General features: G+C 43.8%; 1 protein-coding gene across 3 annotated transcripts in view; it reads right to left on the bottom strand.

Moving 5' to 3' along the window:
- The window catches only part of LMF1 (lipase maturation factor 1), a 189,246-nt gene extending 166,895 nt beyond the window's left edge, over positions 1–22,351 (bottom strand). For all 3 annotated transcript variants that reach the window (XM_087973143.1, XM_087973142.1, XM_087973144.1), the window contains exons 1-2: positions 22,171–22,351; positions 8,455–8,764 (exon numbers count right to left, since the gene is read on the bottom strand). Coding sequence is in view for 1 of the 3 variants with exons in the window: in XM_087973142.1 (XP_087829268.1) it covers positions 8,455–8,764; positions 22,171–22,336 (476 nt within the window). In the remaining 2 variants the exon portion in view is untranslated. The remainder of the gene's footprint in view (positions 1–8,454; positions 8,765–22,170) is intronic.
- Positions 22,352–24,815: the final 2,464 nt, after the last annotated feature.

Below are 24,815 nucleotides of genomic sequence, written 5' to 3'. Positions count from 1 at the left end.
AAGAATAATGGTTACGGTCCTAAGAATTACCCTTTTAAAAGGGTCGATCTGGGTGTTCTTCATTTAGAAATATTTTTAAATATGTTCACCACATACATTTTAAAAATATGTTATTCCCATCCTTATCCACAAATGTATAGGAATCCTTATTTAGCAATTACAATTGGTTTGGCAACCTTAGTAAGACCACACCTAGAATACTGCATCCAGTTTTGGTCACCACACTATAAAAAAGAGGTTGAGACTCTAGAAAAAGTACAGAGAAGAGCAACCAGGATGATTAGGGCACTGGAGGTTAAAACATACAATGAACAGTTGCAGGAACTGGGCCTGGCTAGTCTAGGGAAGAGAAGGACCAGGGGAGACAGGATAGCAGTCTTCCAGTATTTGAGGGGCTGCCACAGAGAGGAGGAAGAGGTCAAGCTATTTTCCAAGGCACCTGAAGGCCACACAAGGAATAATGGATGCAAACTGATCAAGGAGAAATTCAGCCTGGAAATAAGAAGAGATTTTCTGACAGTGAGAACAACCAACCAATGGAACAGAAGTTGCCTTCGGAAGTTGTGGGAGCTTCATCACTGGAGGCTTAAAAGAAGAGACTGGACTGCCATCTGTCAGAAATGGTGCAGGATCTCCTGCTTGGGTGGGGGGGTTGGACTAGATGACCTACAAAGTCCCTTCCAACTATGTTAACCTAGCCATTAACCAAAATGGTCACTAAGTGATTGGGCTTGTGATCTTACTATCAGCTTTCCTTTCCTCTGCCTGTGAAGGCCATAAATGTAAGAATTGGTTGCAAAGTTACTTTTGTGTCACTGTTGTTGCTGCAAACTGTTGCTAAATGAGGCAATTGCTAAACAAGGACTGCCTGTATTCATTATTACCCTATAACAGATAAGGCCATATGAGATAATACATAATTATCTCAGAGATGCTTGGTGAAAGTAGAATAAGTAGATTCCCTAGGACTCCGTTCTGCCTCATGATGATTTTTCAAGTGGTGACAAAAAAGCTAGAAATCACAGTACTCATTGGTGTGTGTCCAATTCACATCCTTGGGAAACCAGACAATAAATTTTGTACCCTGGGCTTCTACCAGTTGACTCCTGTGGTGCTAAACCTCACCTCACACCTTCTCTCCCATGCCAAGAATCTTAAAACAAATCCCTTTCTCCTTGAACATGTATTCTGAGACATATTTGTGGTGCTCCAACTCCTTTAACGCATTAAGTCTATTTGCTCAAGGGAGCAGCTTGAGTCTTTGTACTTTGTGGTTTGTGTAACACCAGGTAGTTGTGGTAGATGGACTCTGAGGCTTGCAGGCAGAGTACCTGGGATGCATTAGGGCCCACAAGATGGACAAAGGATGTTAGAGAAGGAGTTTTGGGGAAATTAGAAGCCCCTCTGCACATTGTGAGTGTTTCCCTTCTGGAGGGAAATTTTCATATATATTGTAGGCTAGACAATGAAGAAGGAAATATGAAGACATGTAAACAGCTGCAGGCTCTATTCCAAGAGATGGGCCTTAAAGGAAATGAATGCAACCGTACCAGAAGTGTCTTCCTTTGGACCAGAACAACAACAACAAAGGATTAAAAAATAAAAACCAGGACAATCCCATCAACATCCTCTTGCCAGTTGGATGGAAGTTGAAAAGAACTTGCAGTGAAATCCACAGCGCTTGGCATCCGAAATCTCCTACCCCCAAAACAAACAGATAGATGCTTTAAAAATTAAAATAAGGGACTTAAAAAGAATAAATTGCCCCTTGCTGGCAGAAATGAAAGGGGGAAGCTCCAATTTATCTACCTTTGAACTGGCTTCCCATTACTAGCTCCATACTGCTCATCCAGCAACGGAAGGTTTTGATTCCAACAAGGAAGACGCAGCACAGGCTAGAAAACAAAAGACTGGAGATGTCCATCCAGGTGCACAGATTTGGGTGCCAAGAAAAACCTCTCCAGATGTTTCTGCCTGTGTGAGAACCCACCCCCTCTTGCTTTCCGGTCAGCATATCCGTAGCAGACCAGAATTCCTCCTCTGAAAGGGATAAATTCACAGGAAGAGGGAAGCTCAAACTGTGTGGACAACTTCAAGATCTGCTGTGGCTCTTCTGCACTAGAGAAGGTTCATTCCATTCCCCATCCCATCCAGAGCCACAGAAGAGCTGGGTCTCCCCGGGGCTGGATCTCTTTCCTTCCACGAGCAGGGTGGGGTGGCAGAGTCTAGCCAAAGAGAGAGGAAGTTGGGAGAAATTAATCCAAGATAAGCCTAACAAAGGATTTGACAAGAGGAGCTGAGGAACAGGAGAGCCAAGGTAAACAGAGACCTCAGGAGCGGAAAGAGTAGACGCGGCTTAAAAACAAAAACAAAAAGCAGCTTGTGCACCACGACAGCTAACCACAAGGAAGACTTCTAGAATACAGGTAGTCCTCGGCTTACAATGGTTCGTTGAGTGACTTTTCAAAGTTACAATGGCACTGCAAAAAGTGACTTATGACCATTTTTCACACTTACAACCGTTGCAGCATCCTGGTCAGGTCGCACATCGGATGTATGTTCAGGTTTTAACAAACTGACATGAAAGACAGGGTGACTCCGTCTAAGCGTCTTTGGCGATTGCAATTGTACTGCAACGGGATTCACAATTAATACAATTGGGAAAGGTCCCCCATAGTTAGGTTTTTAGATTTCTGGATTGTTTGTAAATACTTAGTGGACAAGAAGACTTTATAGCCCACTTGGTATAGCTTTTGTGGGGCTCTCTTTTTGTCTGCTTGCTTTTTATGAGCTTGGTGAGCATCATCTAAGTCCTGACAAACCTTAACTTCTTTTAAATGTTTTATATTGTCTTTGGTATGTTTATTTTCCTGTTGCTTTATTTTTCTTTTTCTTTTCTAGGGCTAAGGCCTCTTTTGCAGGAGGCCCAAACGTCAGCCTCCAAGAATCCTTCTTCTATTTGTCTTTCCAAAACTGCCATAGAAAGGGGGGGGGGGATAATTGGACCTTGCAGGGGGGAGGGGAAGAGTGCTGGGGGCTTGTGATGGTGAACTGTAAAACTTGGGAAAACTTTCTTGACTATGCTTGCTTGCTTACTGCACAGCTGTAGCCTCTTATCTATTCAGGCCAAAGTCAACCATCCTGGCGAGCCAGATGTCTGAAACACCACCTGAGGATGCCCCACATGACACCATACACATCTCAGACTGGATGGCCAGTCTGAACTATTGGGGGTGGCATAACTATTGGCATAACTTTCTATACGTGATTTTCGCAGCTTATTGCTTCACATGGTCACGTGATTAAAATTCAGCCGCCTGGCAACTGCTGCATAGTTATGACGGTTGCAGGGTCCCTTTTGCAGCCTTCTAACAAGGAAAGTCAATGGGGGAACCCAGGTTCACTTAACAACCGGGTTACTAACTTATCAGCTGCAGTGATTCCCTTAACAACTGTGACAAGAAAGGTCGTAAAATGGGGTGACACTCGCTTAACAAATGTTTCATGGAACAACATAAATGTTGGGCTCAGTTGTGGTTGTAAGTCAAGGAGTACCTGAATATGAAAGCTGCCTGCCAAGTGCCTGAATTGCAGTCATGCGGTCACAGGTTGGTGGTTAGCTCAGTTGTAAAATGCATGGACTGGACTTTTTTCAGCACTATCGTAACTTGCATCAGTCATTAAATGAATAGTCAGTCCTAAGTCGAGGACCCTGTTGGACTAAACCTCACTTAACTTTTCAAGACCCAGCTGAGAGCTGCTACCTAGCTTCCTAGAGTCATCCAAGCACTTTGAGGGTTCAAAACGAAAGGAATTTTTTTCTTTATTTCATGTGGTCAGCGAAGGTCAAGATTCACTCAAGAGTCTTTACTTTCTTAAATTGCAATTTCAAGAATCAGATACGATTGGCTCAAGAGGATTCTTCAGAAAGGCTTTCGAAGGAAATAAACATGGTGGGAATTCCCAGCTTCTGTGGAAGATCAAGTAAAATTATTTCCCCCTAGAACCTACCCAGTTCCAACTTCCATTGGAAAGGAGTTTACAATCAGGCTGGGGGGAGGGGGGAACTGTGCTAATGATCACCCCAAATTCCCATTTGCATCATCCACAACCATCTCTCTAAGCAACTGTCATCGCAGTGTAAACACAACAATAATGACATGGTCTTGACCCCTTGCTGGGAATTTGAATAATAAAAAAAACAACAACCCACCAAATATAACCACAACCGAACAATCTCAGGAACAGGATCCTTTTCACACAGCTCTTTCCCATATTGTGCTATCACTAAAATGAAGATAAATGGAGAGTAGGGTAAAAGAGAAATTTCTCTTCCTTGTCTTATCATCCCCCTTGATCAAACTGCCATTAACTCTTGATCATTAAAGCTACCGGTTGCCATAAATTACCTGGTCTAACACGGACTCCGTCCCTTTGCACAAACAGAATGGAGAATGGTTACCCCAAGTAACCTTAGTCTAACAATCCACTCAAATATCCAGAGCAATTTCTAAAAAAAAACAAAAAAAAAACCACCACAGAGCTAGAGAGAACCATGTGCATGAAAGGAGCTGCTTTTCGGAAGATGTCTTGAAAGAAAGAAGATTGCAAGCAACAGACTCAGCTCGCATCTCCGTTTGGGAGAGCAAGTGTGCACAGCGATCAGCCAAGGGTGCATAAACGGCTCAATGCCGGGACCTGGGAGCTCTTGACGAAAGAGCTCCTACCAGTTCTTTTATTTATTTATATATTTGTGGTGCAGTGGTTAGAGTGCAGTGCTGCACTCTATTTGGCAGTTCAAATCCCACCAGGCTCAAGGTTGACTCAGCTTTCCATCCTTCCGAGGTTGGTAAAATGAGGAGCCAGTTTGTTGGGGGCAATATGCTCACTCTATAAACCGCTACATTAGTTACTGATAATGGGACTGAGTTTGTTAACAAAAGATTCCAAACTATGTTGAAATTGGCTGGTGTTGAGCATAAACGTTCTGCACCTTACAGACCACAACATAACTCGTTTATAGAATGAAGAGGGCAAACATTACAAGCCATGGCTCGCACTCTGTTATCTGATTCAGGTTTACCTGAAACACTGTGGGGTGAAGCCATAATGTGTAGTAACCATGTTTTGAACAATGTAGTTAATACAACAACTGGAGAATTGCCATTCACTCGTTGGCATGGCAGAAAACCAAATTTAAGTTACCTACACACATTTGGAGCTCCAGCATGGGTGCATATTCCCTCACAAGTAAGACTGAAAGGGCAACGTAGAGCTAAGAAGTTATTTTTTGTGGGTTATGAGGCCAACCATAGATCATTTAGATTCTGGGAACAAGGCACAGCTCATGTTTATTGTAGTACTAGTGCAAAATTTCTTGAGCACGTTGGATGGGATAAACTGGAACAGGAATCCAGCAATGATATTATTATTGACACCCAAATAGTCCCTAAAGATAAAAGCAGTAAACCACGAATAGCCATTAAAGAGGAAGCACAGGAGGAAGTAGAAGAACAGGCACAGGAGGAGGTAGAAGAACAGGAGCAGGTGGCACAGGAAAGTCCACCAGTTAGCCCTGTATTACCAAGATGTTCAACCCGTGTAACATGACCACCTGATAGATATCAGGCTAGTGTTGTGTGCCAAGTGAATACAGTTCCAAGTAATTATAGTGAACTAAAACTGTATCCTGCTAAGGATCAGGCTGCTTGGCAGAAAGCAATGGATAAGGAACTGGAATCATTAAAAAGACTGGAGGTATACGAAAATGTTAAGTTACCACCAGGTAAACATGCCATAGGATGTAAATGGATATATAAACTTAAGACAGGTGTAGATGGGACTGTTACCCATAAAGCCAGGTTAGTAGCACAAGGGTTCAATCAGACAGCAAATGACTACGATGAAGTGTTTGCACCTAGTTTGAAGGCTACTACATTAAGGGCAGCATTAGTGTGGGCAGCTAAGGAGAAATACATTGTAAATCATTTGGATGTAGAAACGGCATATCTGTATGCACCACTGCAACACACTATATATTTAAAGAAACCTTTAGGTCTCAAAAATGATAAAGATGATAATAATGATTGCTGGAAATTGAAAAAGAGTCTTTATGGTTTGAAACAATCAGGATATGAGTGGAACCAATACAATACAATCTAATGTACCTTTGCAGAATCGCTTTTTCAGTTAAATTTTTACCCATTATCTCTGAATAAGTCCTGTTTCTTTACATCTTGCTCCACACCTTTGTAGCTTCCCTTCCTTCCTCCCTTGCTTCTTCTCTCTGCCCTTTTTACCCGCTTGTCTCTCCACCTCCATTTCCCTCTTCTGTGTTCCCCTTTTCTGTTGCTTTCTAACATTATATCCACTTTTCACCTTATTTTTCCCTTTTTTGGTTGTTTTTTTAGGTCTTAAATTCTCCATTCTCTTTCCCCCCTCTTTCCCCTTTCTTCCCCAGATAAAGTTACTTGTTCATTAAAGATGGCTTCTTCTTTGTCCCAATCTTCTTGTTGCACAGTCTTTTCTTGTAGTTTCTCATAGGTACAGATCGCCATTTCTAAGAATTGAAAAACGGAGCCAAGAGAGCCCTTCCCTTCTTGTTCCTCTTCTTTATATTTTTTAAATTCCATTTTCAGTTCATCCACAAGTGATGCCATTGTAAAAAAAAATTAAACAGCCACCCAAGTGTCTTTAATCATTCAGATATAATTTCCAGAAGTCCCAAAGTCACCAAGCAATCCAAATAGACACAAGCTGTTTCTTTTAACACTTTCTTCTTTTTTTCACTTTCTCTTCCTGGGATTAGTATTTAGTTACAAAGTTCCAGTTAAAATGTATCTTTTAGAAGTCTTATTAAGATTTAACTTTAGATTCTTTTGGATTCCAGGCAGCCTCCTCCTTCCAGATCCTACTCATATTCTTTTCCTCTCCCTTCCCACTTACAGCAAAAAAAAAATAGTGTTCAGAAATCTTTATTGTCCCCTTGGCATTTAATTTTCCAGTTTAATTACCTATTGATGCCAAAGCGGATTTTTCCAATTTCTCATTCATCTCTCTTCGCTGTCAACGTAAGGAAGGAGAGTGAAAAAAAAAAAACTTTCCCTTTTCACTTTCATTCGCTGCTTCCGAATCTTCTTTGGGAGCGATGTATCTTTTATAAAATTTAAATTCCAGGATACCTTAGTTGTCGCTTCTTATCCCGGTCAGCCAAAACTTTCACTTCTTAACTTCCTCCTGCACTTTCTTTTCCGGATGAGTGCTTCTTTGAGGCGGCCATTTCTGACCGCCGCTCTTACCGCTTTGGGAAAGGGAGTTTAGCCAGCTGAGGAGGAAAGATGTGGATTTCCTCGACCCTGCTGGAATCTCCCCCTCTTCACCATCTCTACGGGGTGGCTTGGCCCGAAGCCAGCTGGCTCGGGCGCTCCAGCGGCGAGCCCAGGCAGAAACCGCGCATGATCGTGGATTACTGCATGCCGCCAAAGCCCTGCAAACCGGAAGTCTCCGCCAGTGGCATAGTCTTGATGTAAGACTGGCCCTACGCATATATTTAGAACACACAGCACCCCTTCAAAAGACAGAGGCCCTCTTTGTTTCGTTTCAGCCTAAGACTCAGGGCGCAAGATTTCCTCTTCAACAATTGGTAGGTAGTTTGAGAGCCTCAATCGCTAAGTCATATGAAACTCATTCCCTTCCAGTGCCCCATTTCTTACTAAAGTGGAAAATGGAGGACGAACAAGAAAAAGACACAATGGTACAATGGGAAAAACTTTTTGGCTATAATACAGAATTAAGAAATGGCAAAACTTATGGGAAAGGAACTATATAAATTAACAATGGCAGCTTCTTATAAAGAAAATTTATATCAAATGGTTTATAGATGGCACTTACCATCTGTTAGGTTAGCCAAATGTTTAAAAATATGTCTAGCAAATGTTGGAAATGTAACCAAAAAAATGGGCACATTTTATCATATGTGGTGGACTTGTGTAAAAGAAAAAAAAATGGGCAAAAATACATAGGTGGATAGAAAATTTGATTCAGAAAATATATAGTTTTTAAACCTGAACTGTTTTTATTAGGCATAATAAATAATCAGAAAAACTTGATAAGCAAAGTATATATCTAACATTACATGTCCTAACAGCGGATTATATTCACACAATATTGGAAAAATGAAGAAACACCATGAGACGAAGAGATAATTAGGAAGATACTGGACTGTGCAGAAATGGATAGACTTATATTGAAAATCAAACAGAAAGAAAACACAGAATATTATCAAACATGGAACTTATTTTACCGGTGGTTGGAAAAATGGGATGGAGATTAAGAATGTAATTTGTATTGTTCAGTAAATTAAAGATCCAGACAATATGATGCTTATTAAGCACTAACAAATGTAAACAATGGAAAATTAATAAATCGTATTAAAAAAGAAACAAGTTGGCTTACCAGATCTGTCCCACGTTAATTAAGGAGAGGTAGATCATCCACACAGCAGCCATCAGAATCATGTTGGCACATCCAGTGACCAGGACAAAAGCCGAGATGGCCAAACCAATGAGAGCGAAGGCATCAAGGATGCTGTCCATGCTGGACCAATCCAAGAACCAAATCAGGGTTGGGGCATAGCTTAATGTCTCCATGTTTATTCTGCCCTTGAAATGGCGCTTCACATTCTCCAAGTACAGCTTGCATGGCAGAAGGCCTCGATCTCCAATGAGGGCTTTGTTTTGATGGTAGGCAACCAGAAAGGCAACAACTGGAAGGAACAACAACAATAGTGAGGAGGAATCCAAAGAAATCAACAAGCTACCTTTGAACAGGAGAACTTCTGTAGGAATTGAATAACATAGAATAACAGAGTTGGAAGGGACCTTTAGCTCATCCAACTACATGGACAAGCAGGAGAACCTATACCATTTCAGATAAGTTATTGTCCAGTCTCTTCTTAAAAACCTCTGGTGATGAAGCATCTACAACTTCTGAAGGCAAAGCTGTTCCACTGGTTGATTGTCAGGAAATTTCTCCTGAGTTCTAGGCTGCTTCTCTCCTTATTCAGTTTCCATCCATTGTTTCTTGTCTTATCTTCTGGTGAACTATTGGTAAATAGTTTGAGCACCTTCATCTTCATTAACATGAGCCAGCAGTGTGTGGCAGCAGCCATAAAAAGCTAATACAATCCTTGGTTGTATAAACAGAGGCATAGAAGCAAAATCAGGTGAAGTATTAGTACCACTTTATAAATCCTTAGCAAGGCCATACCTAGAATGCTGCATTCAGTTTTGGTCACCACATTATAGAAAAGATGTTGAGACTTTGGAAAAAGTGCAAAGAAGAGCAACTAAGATGATTAAAGGCCTGAAGACTAAAACATATGAAGAACGGTTTGGGTTTGAGCAAGAAGGACATGATAGCAGTATTCCGGTATTTTCAGGGCTGCCACAAAGAAGAGGGGGTGAAATTATTCTCCAAAGCACCAGAGAGCAGGACAAGAAACAAGGGATGGAAACTAATCAAAGAGAGAAGCAATCTGGAATTAAGGAGAAACTTCTTGACAGTGAGGACAATTAACCAGTGGAACAGCTTTGCCTTCAAAAGTTGTGGGGGCTCCATCACTGGAGGTTTTTAAGAAAAGACCGGGCAGCTACTTGTCTGAAATGGTATAGGTTCTCCTGCCTGAGCAGGGGGCTGGGTTATTCTATTCTATTCTATTCCTATCATCAATGACAAGCTGGAAACAAGACAGACAGACAGACAGATCAAAGCCATATAGGATGTCATATAAAGAGTGCATTCACACACTTGAATTAATATTCTCTCCCTCAAAGTTTGGAAAAATGATTTCCCTGACACAAGTAATTTGGAGCAGTTGCCTGAATGCATCAGTTGAAATCTTCTGCCTGCATAAATAAGAGATTGTCATCAAAAGCAGGGATAAATAACAGAGACCCTGCATGAAAGTGCTGAGATCAGCTTTTGTGGCCTCTCAAATATCTACCAGGGCTAGGTTTACTGGCACGCCATGAGAAATCAAATCGTGGTTACTTGCAGGTTTTTTTTTTTTAAATGGAGAACAACTAAAAACATATCCCTCCTCCACCATCAGCAGCCAATAAGCCTTGGAGAAGAAATGAGACAACTATAATCTGTTCATATTCGAAATGTCATCCCCTGTCCGAGTGGAGCCTTTGGCCATCCCATCAGAAGGTATCCGACTGAACCCAGGACCTTCCTTCATACAATTCCCTCAAAATCATCTTGTTTAAAAATAAAAATTCGCTTCCTTGGTATGAGAGAGGAGGGTCATGTCTTCCACAGCCTAATTAACTTTGATTAACATGGCAATTTGCTAAGGAGATTTTCTTGCAAGTGGCAATCAAAACCTACCTCAAAATTGCTGCCCTACCCAACTAAACTGCTCATCAGCTGCAAAAATGTCCAAATTAGACCCCAGGCTTAAGTGCAAACATAAACAAGAGAAGAGCAAATTAGGGAAAAGTACACATTGCCCAACTGGGTAAGGGAGCAAAAAAAAAGAGTGCACACTGTATTTACATGCAGGTTACACAAAAGAAAACTTTAAGGAGGACACATTTAAGCCACAAGAGATTCTTTCCTTCAGTGCTGACACCAAGTCCTTCTTCCAAAATAAAAGAAGCACCCTTGGGAATAAATAAAATATTGAGGTAAAAAGATGGAAGGCATATCATGGGCCTCTTAACAAGATGTAATAGATCAACAAGGTCTCTAACAGGATAAAAGGTTCATCCAAATCGATCTCGCCTTCTCCCCAAACCTAAGGCCAGCTAGCCATCAAGACAATATTTTTAGTGAAGTAAAAAAAAAAATTAGCCAAAAGTCCTCTGTTTTTCCTTCAAAGGGCACGGTTCTTTCCATCGGCCCACTGGTGGAATTCAGGCCTTCAAACAACTGACATGGCCGCCCAACTTAAACATTGCAACTCCAGCATTTGGCGTAGCTGCCAAAGAACAAAAGCTTAAAAATCCAAGTTACAATCCAAAACGTTGCTGGGCAACCAGGAACTCATTTTTATATGTCTCCACAGAGGGGAAGTCCAACTATCCAGGGCCTGAGGAGAAAGCCAAGTTTTCATAGACCTACTGAAGGCCAACTGGATTGAGGCCTGCCATATCTCGGGGGAAGAGATCATTCCAGAAGGCACGGGCCACCACAGAGAAGGCCTGCATCCTGCATCCAGGTTTGGGGGCTGGAGGTTAAAACCTATGAAGAACAGTTGTAGGAACTGGGTATGTCTAGTCCTGTGTTGGCGAACCTATGCCACGCATGCTGGAAGTGGCATGCGGAGCCATTTCCCCTGGCACGTGAGAGCTTGCTCGGAGGAGCCCCACTGTGCATGCATGTGCACGCCACCACCTGACAGTTGATCAGCTGTTGGGTATTTGGCGGACATGCACAGGGGGCAGAGGGGAGTGTGCGGGAGATGCACACGCATGCGTAGAGACATGCTGCGTGCAAAGGGGAAACGTTCGTGCATGCGCAGATGCACGGCACATGAGGGAGTCATGCAGGCATGCGCATGGAGAGTGGGGTGGCAGCACGCATTGCCTTCTGGGTGTTGGCACACGAGCGTGCACAATTATCAGCACAGGAGCTGAAAAAGGTTAGCCACCACTGGTCTAATCTGATGAAAAGGACTAGGGGTGACATGACAGCAGTCTTCCAATATTTCAGGGGCTGCCCCAAAGAAGAGGGAGTCAAGGTGGATAGTCAAGCTATTCTCCAAAGCACCAGAAGGCAGGACAAGAAGCAACAGATGGAAATTAGTCAAGGAGAGAAGCAACCTAGATCTAAGGAGAAATTTCCTAAGAGTGAGGAAAATTAACCAGTGGAACGATTTAGTCTTGATCTCGGAGGGATTTCAGATGAAATCTTAGTAAGACCACACTTGGAATGCTTCATCCAGTTTTGGCCATATAAAAAAGAAGCTGAGACTCTTGGAAAGAGTGCAGAGAAGAACAACTAAAATGATTAAATGCCTGGAGACTAAATCATATAAAGAACGGCTGCAGGAACTGGGTGTGTCTAGTCTAATGGAAAGAAGGACTAGGGGAGACAGGAGAGCAGCAGTGTTCCGATATCTCAGGGGCTGCCCCAAAGAAGAAGGAGTCAAGATATTCTCTAAAGCAGTGGCCCCCAACCTTTTTTGAACCAGGGACCGGTTTCACGATTATTTATTCTTCCACAGACCGGTACCTGAGTAACGTGAGACTCCACTGCCATCGGGACGGCTCTTCGTTCGAAGCCGCCCCCCCACCTTCGACGAAACTAAGGCGCGAGCACCCAAACGCCACTTTCCAACCGAAAACCCGGAAGCATCGTTGAAACAAGATGGCAGCGCCCAAGCTTTGCGGCCCGGTAAAAAATGATCCACGGACCGGTACCAGTCCGGGGACCGGTGGTTGGGGACCCCTGCTCTAAAGCACCTGAGCGCAGGACAAGAAGCAACAGATGGAAACTAATCCAGGAAAGAAGAAACCTGAAATTTCCTGACATTTCAAACAAGTAATCAATGGAACAACTTGTCCCCAGAAGCTGTGAGTGCTCCACATATGACTGTTGCAGCATCGCCATGGTCATGTGATTAAAATGCAGATGCTTGGAAAGTGGTTCCTATTTGTGACGGCTGCTGCACCCCAGGGACATGTGATCCCCTTTTGCGACCTTCTGACAAGCGAAGTCAATGGGGAAACCAAATTCACTTAACAACCGGGTCACTCACTCAACAACTTGCAGCGATTCACTTAACAACTGTGGCAAGGAAAGCCATAAAATTGGACAAAACTCACTTAACAAATGCTTCCCTTAGCAATATAAGTTTTGGGCTCAACTGCGTTCGCAAGTCGAGGACCACCTGAAAATTCCAGGATGCTCTGATTGGCAGGTTTGGGCCTGTCCCCACTCCGGTGCTTCCTACCCCAGCTTCAACTTGTCAGGACAGAGGGAGGAAGAAATCGCATTCTCCATGCTCCATGAAGATGCAATGACGCGAAATGCAAAGCCTTCCTGCCACACAGTGCTTTCTTTCTCTGCTCTTTTTAAAACAGAAAATGGGAAGAAGAAGGGGGAAAAAGCCCTTAACTTGGATTTGAAGATCAAACCACTGAGAGAGGGAACCCCCCCACAAGAGTCACAATGTTTGCCGTGAAAACCAAATCATATTTTAGACACACACACACACACAGAAAAGAGAAAAACGCCTGCAGGTTCAAATTGACCACACCACCAATCTGATCTGAAGAAAAAAGTTATTTCAGGCCACTAACTGAAGCTTATATAAAAGGCAAGAAAGAATATAAGTTTCCACCGTCCAAATAAATCCATGCAGGAAAGTTTCAATATTACACTTGCAGGAAAGTTAGCTGTGAAACCATTACTGGTAGTCCTTGACTTACAACAGTTAGTTTAATGACCATTCAAAGCTTACAACGGCACTGAAAAAAGTGACTTATGACCATTTTTACACCAATGACGGTTGTAGCATCCCCAGGGTCATATGATTAAAATTCAGATGCTGGGCAACTGACTCGTATTTATGACGATTACAATGTCCCGACCCTCTGACAAGCAAAGGCAATGGGGAAGCCAGATTCTCTTAACAACCGTGTTGCTAACTTAATAATTGCAGTGACTCACTTAACAACTAACCAAAGAGAGAAGCAACCTGGAATTAAGGAGAAACTTCCTAACAGGGAGGACAATTAACCGGTGGAACAAGTGCAGGGATTCCCTTAACAACTATGGCAAGAAATGTCATGAAATGGGGCAAAACTCAGTTAAAAATATTTCAGTTAGCAACAGATCTATCTGACCCTATCCCATCAGAGCTGAAGAAGCTTCTTTGGATGAGAAGCGAAATGTTTTCAAAGAAAAACAAGAAAGTCCCCTTGCCTCCTGAGAAAGCATCTTTGGGGCTTAGCAACCAAAACGTTGGGCTCAATTGAGATCCTAAGCCTCGGACCACCTGTATTTCCTTCAGTGTGTCTTAAGTGCATTTCCTGTGGATTTTTGCAGAGTCTATCTCTGAGCGACAGGTAGAAAAACACTTACCACATGCTCCTGTTTTAAGCATTCCTCTCTAAGAGGCACAGGATGCTCGGCCAATGATTGGTTCCCCATTCTTATCACAAGAATCCAGCAAGATTTATTTATTTTATTTTAGAAATTTTCTATTGCTGCCTATTCACACGTGGCAACTCAAGGTGCATGAATATAAAAACATTATATTATATATATATATATATATATATATATATATATATATATATATATATATATATATGTATATATATGTATATATATGTATATATATATGTATGTATGTATGTATGTTGTGATTCCGGCATCTGCTACAGGTTTTTTGAATGACAGCTCCAGCGAGGAGGACTTATATGAATCAGCAAGTTCTAACGATGAGGAGGAGATGAATGCATTTGATTTGCAAGATCGGCTTGAACCTTCAAACTCCTCCACCCTTCAATTAGGTGGTCAGCCGGGAACGGGTGATAATGAGGAACAAATGTTATCTTCAGGTGAAGAAGATGATAATTTGGATGATTGCTGGGTAGATGTCAGGACAAGGCGTCTCCTGACAAGGAGGAACCAACGAGGTTACAGTAGGAGAGCAGACCAGCAATTAGACTAATTAGTTACTCTATAAAGGGAGAGATATGACTTTGCACTTTGTCCGGAACAAAGTGTCTATTTGCAAGAGAGAACTGAAGAGCACAGTTTGGAGGATTTTGATCTGAAATATCTTGTTGGGATTTGGATTTAATTCGTTGGAACTTCTACTTATTGGAATTATTTTGTGAAGGACTTTGATCTGAAGAATCTTGTTGAGTCTTGGATTTAGTTCGTTGGAACTTTTACTTATTGGAGCTATCTGTGAAAATTCCTGTTTGCTGCCTTTCTTTACAAAGACTGTTGCTTTCAGCCTTATCTGTTTACTTTAAAAGGTGGGACATAACATTTTCCTGTTTGCTGCCTTTCTTTACAAGGACTGCTGCTTTCAGCCTTAACTGTTTATTTTAGAAGGTGGGACATAACATTTTTGTTCCGGACCTAACAGACCATCTTTGCAACGATGGATTCAACTCAAATGCAACAATTAGTGGAGCAGCAACAGATGCAAATAAATCAATTACTCCAGAGCAACGTATCCCTTCAAAATCAGGTAACACAATTATTATCGTTCGTTGCCAATTCTCAAACTGTTTCAGCTGCAGCTGGAGTTCCCCCTGCACCCCCTGTGAGAAAAATTCCGATAGCTATGCCAGATAAATTTTCTGGGCAAACGGACATGTTTTCAACATTTTTGGGTCAGTGCCAATTGTATTTTTCTGTGAGGCCGGAGGATTTTCCAACCGATCGAGTTAAAATTGGCTTTATTATTAGTTTGTTAACCGGGCAGGCTGCCAAATGGGCTACTCCTTATTAGTACAAGATAGTCCATTACTGGACGATTTCAGGGGTTTATTCAACAGATGAACGTTATGTTTGAGAATCCAATTAAATCTCAAACTGTGGACAGAAAATTGAGGGATATTATTCAAGGTAAACACTCATTGCAAGAATACGTTGCAGAATTTCGCTTGTTGTGTATGGACTCCACCTGGAATGAACCAGCTCACATGGCAGCATTCCAAGAGGGTTTGTCCGACATTATCAAGGATGAACTAATTCATGCAGAGCGTGCTTCAACTTTGGACACATTGATTACTCAATGCTTACGTATTGAAGCTCGCCTACAACATCGTGGGTGTAAGCGGACCGTTGCAGAGCCACCTGTGTTTCCTCGTTCACGCACCCCGTCTATGAGGGTTTTCCAATCCAGAATTCCAGCAGAGGAGCCGATGGAGATAGGCGCACTCCGCCCTCGTTTAACAGTTCAGGAACGATCGAGAAGATTTCAGGAAGGTTTGTGCCTTTATTGCGGGGGTTCGGGACATTTTGCAAATTCCTGCACTCGGAAGGGGACTCGTGGACCTGTATCAAAACCCATTGCTGGTCCGTCGGGAAGCGGGGTAGGCCCGACCTCAGGAAACCCTAGGTCGGGCACAGTATTCACTTTCATCTCAAATTGCTGAAGTTAATTCTGGCCCTCCTCGACATTTACTTTTGGACACTCGCATATTCTTGCAATCTCAGAAGGAGGGAATCCCTGCCGTGGCACTGGTGGATTCAGGGGCTACGACTAGCTTTATGGATTATGATTTCGTAAAACATTTCAAAGTTCCTTTAGTGCCTGTGAATCCCCCATGCAGGTGGAAACCGTAGATGGCGCGAACTCAAGTCGGGACCTATTCGCTTTGCCACCCAACCACTGCGTATGCGTATTGGGGATCACGAGGAGGCGATAAGTTTTTATATCACTTGAACCTCCATCTTCCTTTGGTGCTCGGAGTATCCTGGCTGCGTCTACACGATCCGTTGGTGGCTTGGGCGCAGAACGCTGTTTCTTTTCCAAGCTTGCAATGTGTGGACCACCTGAGACATGTCTGTGCAGGCCAACATATTGTCGCTTCTGCTGCCTCGATTCCTTCAGAGCTGTCGGATTTCCCTGATGTTTTCAGTGAACAGGAGGCAGATCAATTACCACCACATCGTGTTTATGACTGTCCCGTGGATTTGATACCGGACGCTCCATTACCAAAGGGAGGTTGTATTCTTTGTCTGAGCCTGAACTAGTTGCACTTCGAGAATTTTTGAATAAAAATCTGGCTCGGGATTTATTCGACCTTCGTCATCCCCTCTTTCAGCACCCGTTCTCTTTGTCAAGAAGAAGTCGGGAGAACTTCGTCTTTGTTGTGACTATAGACGCTTAAATGCTATCACTGTGAGAAATAGCTATCCTTTACCGCTCATCTCCGAATTGTTGGAGCGGTTACGGGAAGCTACAATTTTCACGAAACTTGACTTACGTGGAGCTTACAATTTGGTTCGGATGCGTAAGGAGGCAGTGGAAGACGGCTTTTGGCACTCGTTATGGTCATTTAAGAGTACACCGTTATGCCATTTGGTTTGACCAACGCTCCTGCTGTATTTCAACATTTAATGAACGATATCTTTCGAGACATGTTGGATAAGTTTGTTGTCATATATTTGGACGACATTTTGATTTATTCAAAATCTAAAGAGCAACATCTTCAGCAGGTGCGTCAAGTGCTTCAGCGTCTTCGGGAACATAAACTTTATGCTAAATTAGAAAAATGTTTCTTTTTCAGTCGTCTATCGAATTCTTGGGACACATTATTTCTCCTGTGGGCATTGCTATGGACCCCAAAAAGGTTGAGCGTTGTGTAGTTGGGAAGCTCCTCGTCGGGTTAAAGATGTGCAACGACTTTTAGGATTTGCCAACTATTATCGGACTTTCATTCCAGGTTTTGCGAAGATAATGGATCCCATAACCCAGCTTCTTTGTAAGAAGGTTCCATTTGTGTGGGGGCCTCCACAACAACAGGCTTTTGACACTTTGAAAAAGCATTTATAACTGAACCCATATTGAAGCATCCTGATCCGGATCGCCCATTTGTGGTCGAGACAGATGCTTCTAATGTCGCTATCGAGCAGTGCTGTTACAAGCTTCGGAGGATGGCGCTCTTTTGTTTCCTTGCGCTTATTATTCTAGGAAGCTTACAGCTTCGGAGCGCAACTATACCATTTGGGAAAAAGAGTTGTTAGCTATTAAGGTTGCTTTTGAGACTTGGAGACATCATTTGGAGGAGCTCGACACAAGGTGGAGGTTCGGACAGATCATAGGAACCTGGAACATTTGACCACGGCTAGGAAATTGAATCAAAGGCAGATTCGATTGGTCGTTATTTTTGCCAGATTTAATTTCTCGGTTACTTGCGTTCCAAGTGGTCAGAACCGGAGGGCGGATGCATTATCTCGAAACCGGAGTATACTTATGCCGAAGATCCTCTTCCTTTACGGACAGTGTTACCACCGGAATCTCTAGCCGTACTGCAGGAACCGGTAGATTTACGGGCCCAACTACGAGAGGCGCAACGTTTGGATGTGTGGACGCAGCAGAGACGGGAGGACATTGGCCCAACTTCTCCATGGTCTTTTGAAGACGATCTGCTTCGATATCGGGGTTTATTATATGTGCCTACCAGACCGTTGAGGGCTCTCATCATGACACAATGTCATGATAACCCAGCCGCTGGTCATTTTGGATTACACAAGACCTTGCATTTGGTCACTCGGACTTTTTGGTGGCCTCGAGTTCGTCATGATGTGTCTTCTTCGTCGCTTCAATGTAGGCAATGTAGGCAAGCGAAAGCAGCATCCGGTGCACCTCCTGGACTTTTGCAACCCTTGCCGACTCCAAGTAGACCATGGGGAGCGATCTCTATGGACTTTCTGACACATTTACCGTCTTCATCGGGGTTCACAACAGTGCTTGTGGTAGTGGATATGTTGATTAAAATGGCCCATTTCATTCCCTGTCGGAAATTACCATCGTCCCGCACTACGGCTCAGTTATTTTTGCAACATATCTTCCGTCTACATGGACTGCCTGATAGAGTGGTTTCTGATCGTGGGGTCCAGTTTACGGCAGAATTTTGGAAACAGTTAATGGCGGCTTTGCAAGTGAAAGTATGTTTAGCGTCAGCGCACCATCCGAAACTGATGGCGGGACGGAGAAGGTGATTGGGATTCTTACTCAATATTTGAGATGTTTTGTTAATTTGCGACAAAAGCGATTGGGTGAAATACCTCCCGTTAGCAGAATTCGCGTTTAACAACTCGCAGCATACCTCCACCCGTGTCACGCCATTTTTGCAAATATGGGTTATCATCCGCGTTTCTTCCCATTAACTATGATGGATTCCCGGTTCCTGAGACCCGAGAGTTTTTGGAAGAACTACACGCAGTTCGCCGTCTACTGATACAACAATTGAACAAGGCAAAAGAAGATTATAAGCGGTTTGCAGATCGGTCCCGTCGAGATACACCTCCGTTAGTTGTGGGTGATAAAGTGTGGCTATCTACAAAACATCTGAAGGTCGATCACCCTATTAGAAAACTTGATCATCGGTTTATTGGTCCGTTCCCGATTGAGGCAGTTATTAATCCCGTGGCATACCGCCTCACTTTGCCACGATCCATGCGTATTCACCCGTCTTTCATCGATCTCTTTTGATTCCTGATTCTTCTGTTTGTCGATTACGTGATTCTGCTGAACCGGGTCCGTTATCATTGCCTTCTGAGGAGCCTGCTGTTGACGATACGGTGGTCGACGTCCTGATTCCCGTTGGCTCAAAGGTCGCTTCCAGTATTTGGTCAGGAGGAGGGTAGATGACTCGGAGGTTTGTTCCTGGACGGATGCGTCTACACTTCATGCTTCGGATCTGCTTCGAGACTTTCATGCACGCTTCCCTTCGAAACCGCATCCGGATCGCCAGACCCGGGGAAGGGCCCTGCGGTGAGGATAGTGTTGTGATTCCGGCATCTGCTACAGGTTTTTTGAATGACAGCTCCAGCGAGGAGGACTTATATGAATCAGCAAGTTCTAACGATGAGGAGGAGATGAATGCATTTGATTTGCAAGATCGGCTTGAACCTTCAAACTCCTCCACCCTTCAATTAGGTGGTCAGCCGGAACGGGTGATAATGAGGAACAAATGTTATCTTCAGGTGAAGAAGATGATAATTTGGATGATTGCTGGGTAGATGTCAGGACAAGACGTCTCCTGACAAGGAGGAACCAACGAGGTTACAGTAGGAGAGCAGACCAGCAATTAGACTAATTAGTTACTCTATAAAGGGAGAGATATGACTTTGCACTTTGTCCGGAACAAAGTGTCTATTTGCAAGAGAGAACTGAAGAGCACAGTTTGGAGGATTTTGATCTGAAATATCTTGTTGGGATTTGGATTTAATTCGTTGGAACTTCTACTTATTGGAATTATTTTGTGAAGGACTTTGATCTGAAGAATCTTGTTGAGTCTTGGATTTAGTTCGTTGGAACTTTTACTTATTGGAGCTATCTGTGAAAATTCCTGTTTGCTGCCTTTCTTTACAAAGACTGTTGCTTTCAGCCTTATCTGTTTACTTTAAAAGGTGGGACATAACATTTTCCTGTTTGCTGCCTTTCTTTACAAGGACTGCTGCTTTCAGCCTTAACTGTTTATTTTAGAAGGTGGGACATAACACATATATATATATATATATATATATATATATATATATATATATATATATATATATATATATATAAAGTGAATAAAAGAAAATAATAACTTAATAAAAATAATAGTCCCACACCCACCCCAACAACAGCACATCTCACAAGCTCTGGGTTCCCCAGGCCCGCTGGCAGAACCAGGTCTTCAGCACCTTCCGGAAGAGTATTAAAGTGGGGGCTGTTCTAATCTCTGGGGGGATGATGTCCCACAGAGAGGGAGCCACCATGGGGAAGGCCCTTCTTCTGGGTCCCACCAGGTGTATCTCCCTAGGGCAATGGTGGCTAAACTTTTTGGGCTGCCATGTTGAAAATTGCATGTGCTTGTGCGGGCGCATTTGCATGCCAACACCCAGAAGGCAATGCGCGGGGGCCACCCCCACACCTCCTGCACATGTTTCTGCACATGCCACAAGATCCCCGTGTGCCATACACCTCTGCGGATGTGCGTGAGACCCCCGCGCACACCATGCATCTGCACGTGTGTGAGACCCCCCATGCGTCATGCATCTCTGCGCATGTGCGCAAACCCCCCTGCACATACCGCGCATCTCTGCACATGCACATGAGAACCCCCAAATCGGCAACCAATGCAGCTCCTGCAGGAGAGGTGATACATGTGCGCACTGGGGTCTGCATAAAAGCATGCAGGCCTCTGCATTTTGTACCAACTGGAGCTTCCGGATGCTCTTCAAGGGCAGCCCTGTGTAGAGCATGTTGCAATAGTCAAGACGGGAAGTGACTAGGGCATGAGTGCAGTTGAGAAATAAGAGTCTGGCCAAAGCAGTTTAAGATGCTTCCCAGATGGAATGATTACAAAAGTAACTTATTGGGGTCAACAGCCATAGGGATTTCCACACCAAAGTGACACAAAATCGGGAAAAAATGCAACATATTCAGATACAGAACATAACAAACTGTAGTAATCAACCTAGCCTGCAGCACACTGTTTCCAAGTTTTGATGGCTGAAAAGAAACCTTAGCCTTTGTTTCTATAATATGGTTATATTTGTAGAAAACAGCAACAGTTACCACTATGAAGACTATAAGCATATTTTAACAAGTGCCGCAAGCCTTAAATCTTTATTAAAAAAATAGGATAGGATAGGATAGGATAGGATAGGATAGGATAGGATAGAATAGAAATAGAATTCTTTATTGGCCAAGTGTGATTTGGACACACAAGGAATTTGTCTTCGTGCAAATGCTCTCAGTGTGCATAAAAGAAAAGATACATTAGTCAAGAATCATCAGGTCCAACACTTAATGATAGTCATAGGGTACAATAAGCAATCAAATCATACTAGGAAAGAGTCCATATAAATTGTAAGGATACAAGCGACAAGGTTACAGTCATACAGTCATAAGTAGGAGGGGATGGGAGATAAGGAGTGATGAGAAGATTAATAGTAATAGTAGTGCACTTACGCAATGAAAGTGATTCCACTTAAACAAAGTTGTTTTTATTCAGACCCACATACAGGCAGTCGAGGTAATCATTCATTTAATCCCCAAAGTTACAATGGCAGTGGAAAAATAAGTTACTTATGACTGGTCCTTGAACTTATGGCCATCACAGTGATCCAAACTGGAGTGCAGCCATCCGCTCCAACCAAGGGTCCCCAAACTTGGCCACTTTAAGACTTGTGGACTTCAACTCCCAGAATCCCTCAGCCAGCTACGCAATGCAAAGCTGGCCGGGGAATTCTGGGAGTTGAAGTCCACAAGTCTTAAAGCGGCCACGGTTGGAGAGCCCTGACCTGAGCGGAGAGGCGTTTCCTCCCTGCTTGGAGGGAAGCGAGTAACGGAAAGGGGGGGGCGGGCAGTTTGGGGGGGGGGGGGCTGGGCCGCAAGAGGGACGCCCGGAGGGGGAGGGGCAACCTAGAGACTTCCCCCACCCCCTGCCCGCCCCCCACGCCGGGCACACTTACGGTAAATGAAGGCGGTGGCGCGCAGCAGCACCAGCCGCGTCAGCCAGAAGGAACCCGGGCGCAAGGAAGGCGCCGGAGGGGCGCGCGGCTCCTGCGGTCGGTCGGGGGCGTCTCCCGCCGGACCCCCCAGCCGCCGCCTAAGTTCCCCACCGGTGCTCGCAGCCATGCCTGCTGGAGGGCCGAGAGCGCATGCGCGGACGAGGGAACGGCCACGGAGCGCGCGTTCATTGGCCGAGGCGCGCGCCAGCGGGAGCTGTCCTGGGGGGGGGGGGAGAGGAGAGGAAGGGGGTGCAAGGCTCGCTTAGCAACGCGGCTGGGGAAGGAGAAGCCCGAGCCGGGATCCGCAGGGCGCAGGGGAAGTTCGGGGTTGGGTAGGTGGGCGGTGGGGAAGCAGAGGCTGCCTTAAGTTGCTAAGTGAAACATTTCTGAAGTTTGTTTGTTTATTTATTTATTTGTCAAAAGCTTACAATACAACAGAAACAAGAATAAACATAAGTTTAAATACAAGAAATAGGAACTGATCATTGGGGACAATAGGACAGGGACGGTAGGCACGATGGTGCGCTTATGCATGTCCCCTTACAGACCTCTTAGGAATGGGGTGAGGTCAAAAGAGGTTAGTCTGAGGGTAAAGGAGTGGGGGTTTGAGCAGGTGACAACACAATCAGGTAGTGAGTTCCAGGCATTGACCCCTCTGTTGCTGAAGTCGTACTTCCTGAAATCGAGCTTGGAGTGGTTTACATTAAGTTTATATCTGTTGTGTGTTCTTGTGTTGTTGAGGTTAAAGCTGAAATATTCATTAACTGGTAAGACGTTGAAACATATGATTTTATGTACTATGCTTAAGTCCAATCTTAGCCGGCGAAGTTCAAGGTTGTCTAAGCCTAGAATCTCAAGTCTGGTGTAGGGTATTCTGTTGCGAACAATGGAATGTAGTACTCTTCTGGTAAAATACTTCGGGACTCGCTCAATTGTATTTATGTCTGATATACAGTGCGAATTCCAGACAGCATTCAAGTATTGGTCTAGCAAAGGTTTTGAATGCCCTAGTTTGCAAATCAGTATTACCAGAGGAGAAGCTTCGTCAAATTAAATTTACAACTCTTAAAGCCTTTTTGGCAATACTGTTGCAGTGAGTTTTGGCGCTGAGGTCATTGGATATGAGAACTCCAAGGTCCTTGGCAGAGTGAGGGTCATCGACAAGGTCATATCCGCCTAGATTGTATTTGGTATATAGATATTTTTTTTTACCAATGTGTAGGATGGAACATTTGTTGGCCGAGATTAGTTAGTCGTGCCCCCTTTTGCGACTGCTCTTGCCCCATTTGTTAAGTGAATCACTGCAGTTTGTTAAGTGAGTCACACAGTTCTGAAGTGAATCTGGCCTTTGTCAGAAGGTCGTGAAAGGGGAAATCATGTGACGCCCCTGGGATTCCCAACCGCCTGAAATTTGATCACAGGATCATAGGGATGCTACAACGGTCATTAGTGTAAGAAACGGTCATAAGTCATAAGTTGGTGATACTATTACTAAATTTGCAGATGATACAACAGTGGTGGGACTCATCTCCAGGGGGGATGAGTCTGCCTACTGAGATGAGGTGGACTGGTTGCTTTCGTGCTATGGAGACAATAACTTGGTCCTAAACACCAATAAGACCAAGGAGTTTATAGTGAACTACAGAAGGAAGAGATCAGCCCTTGCTTATCAATGGAGACCGAATGGAGCAAGTGGCCAGTTTTAAGTTTCTGGGTGTTAGCATAAAAGAGGACCTGACCTGGGGTGCCCACATTGCAGCCCTGGTCAAAAGGGCCCAGCAGAGATTATACTACCTGAGGCTTCTCAGAAAACAACAATGGAATGAAAAACTGCTGGTGACCTTCTACCGCTGCACCACAGAGAGTGTTTTAACTTACTGCACCTCTGTATGGTTTGCCAATTGCACAGTGGCAGATAGGACAGCCCTCCAGAGGGTTAACATCATTGCCCAGAGGATCATGGGTTGCCCTCTCCCCTCTTTGGAAGAGCTTTAGAGCTCCCGCTGCCTTAAGAAAGTTCAAAACATTCTCAAAGATCCATCTCATCCTGGGCATCCCTTTTTTTTTTTTTAACTATTACCATCTGGCAGACGGCACAGAATAATAATAAAAACAAGCACAAATAGGCTGAAAAACAGCTTCTATCCCAGGGCAGTAACGATATTGAATTCTGCTGTATAGTGCAGTGTTGGTGCGGTGTTGGGGGGTTTTGGTTCAATGGGTGGAGGGTGAAGGATATGTTTGTGTTTATATTCATGGTCATGTTGTGCACTGAAGGTGGTGTTTGATTTCATTGTACCAGGTGCAATGACAATAAACTAAACTAAACTAAGTCACTTTTTCCACTGCCATGGTAACTTTGAACAGACAAACGAACCGTTGTGTGTCAAGTCCTCTCCCCCTGCGGGCATCGCTTCCTCTGGGGTTGGCAAAGGAGAAGCTGGGGGCAAGGGAGAATAGGCAGCTGTGGGGTCCACAGGCTTTTCAGCTGGGCCTGGAAAGACCTAGTCCGTTTTTCATTCCGTTGTTTCCTGAGAAGTCTCAGGTAGTATAAATCTCTGCTGGGCCCTTTTGACCAGGGCTGCAATGTGAGCCCCCCAGGTCAG

The sequence above is a fragment of the Notechis scutatus genome, chromosome 12 (assembly GCF_049901735.1).
Source record: "Notechis scutatus isolate UNSWTSFEM ecotype Mainland chromosome 12, rNotScu1.2, whole genome shotgun sequence".
Classification (NCBI taxonomy): Eukaryota; Metazoa; Chordata; class Lepidosauria; order Squamata; family Elapidae; genus Notechis; species Notechis scutatus.
The sequence above is the reverse complement of the archived record's forward strand: the minus strand, read 5'-3'. Positions and strand labels throughout refer to the sequence as shown.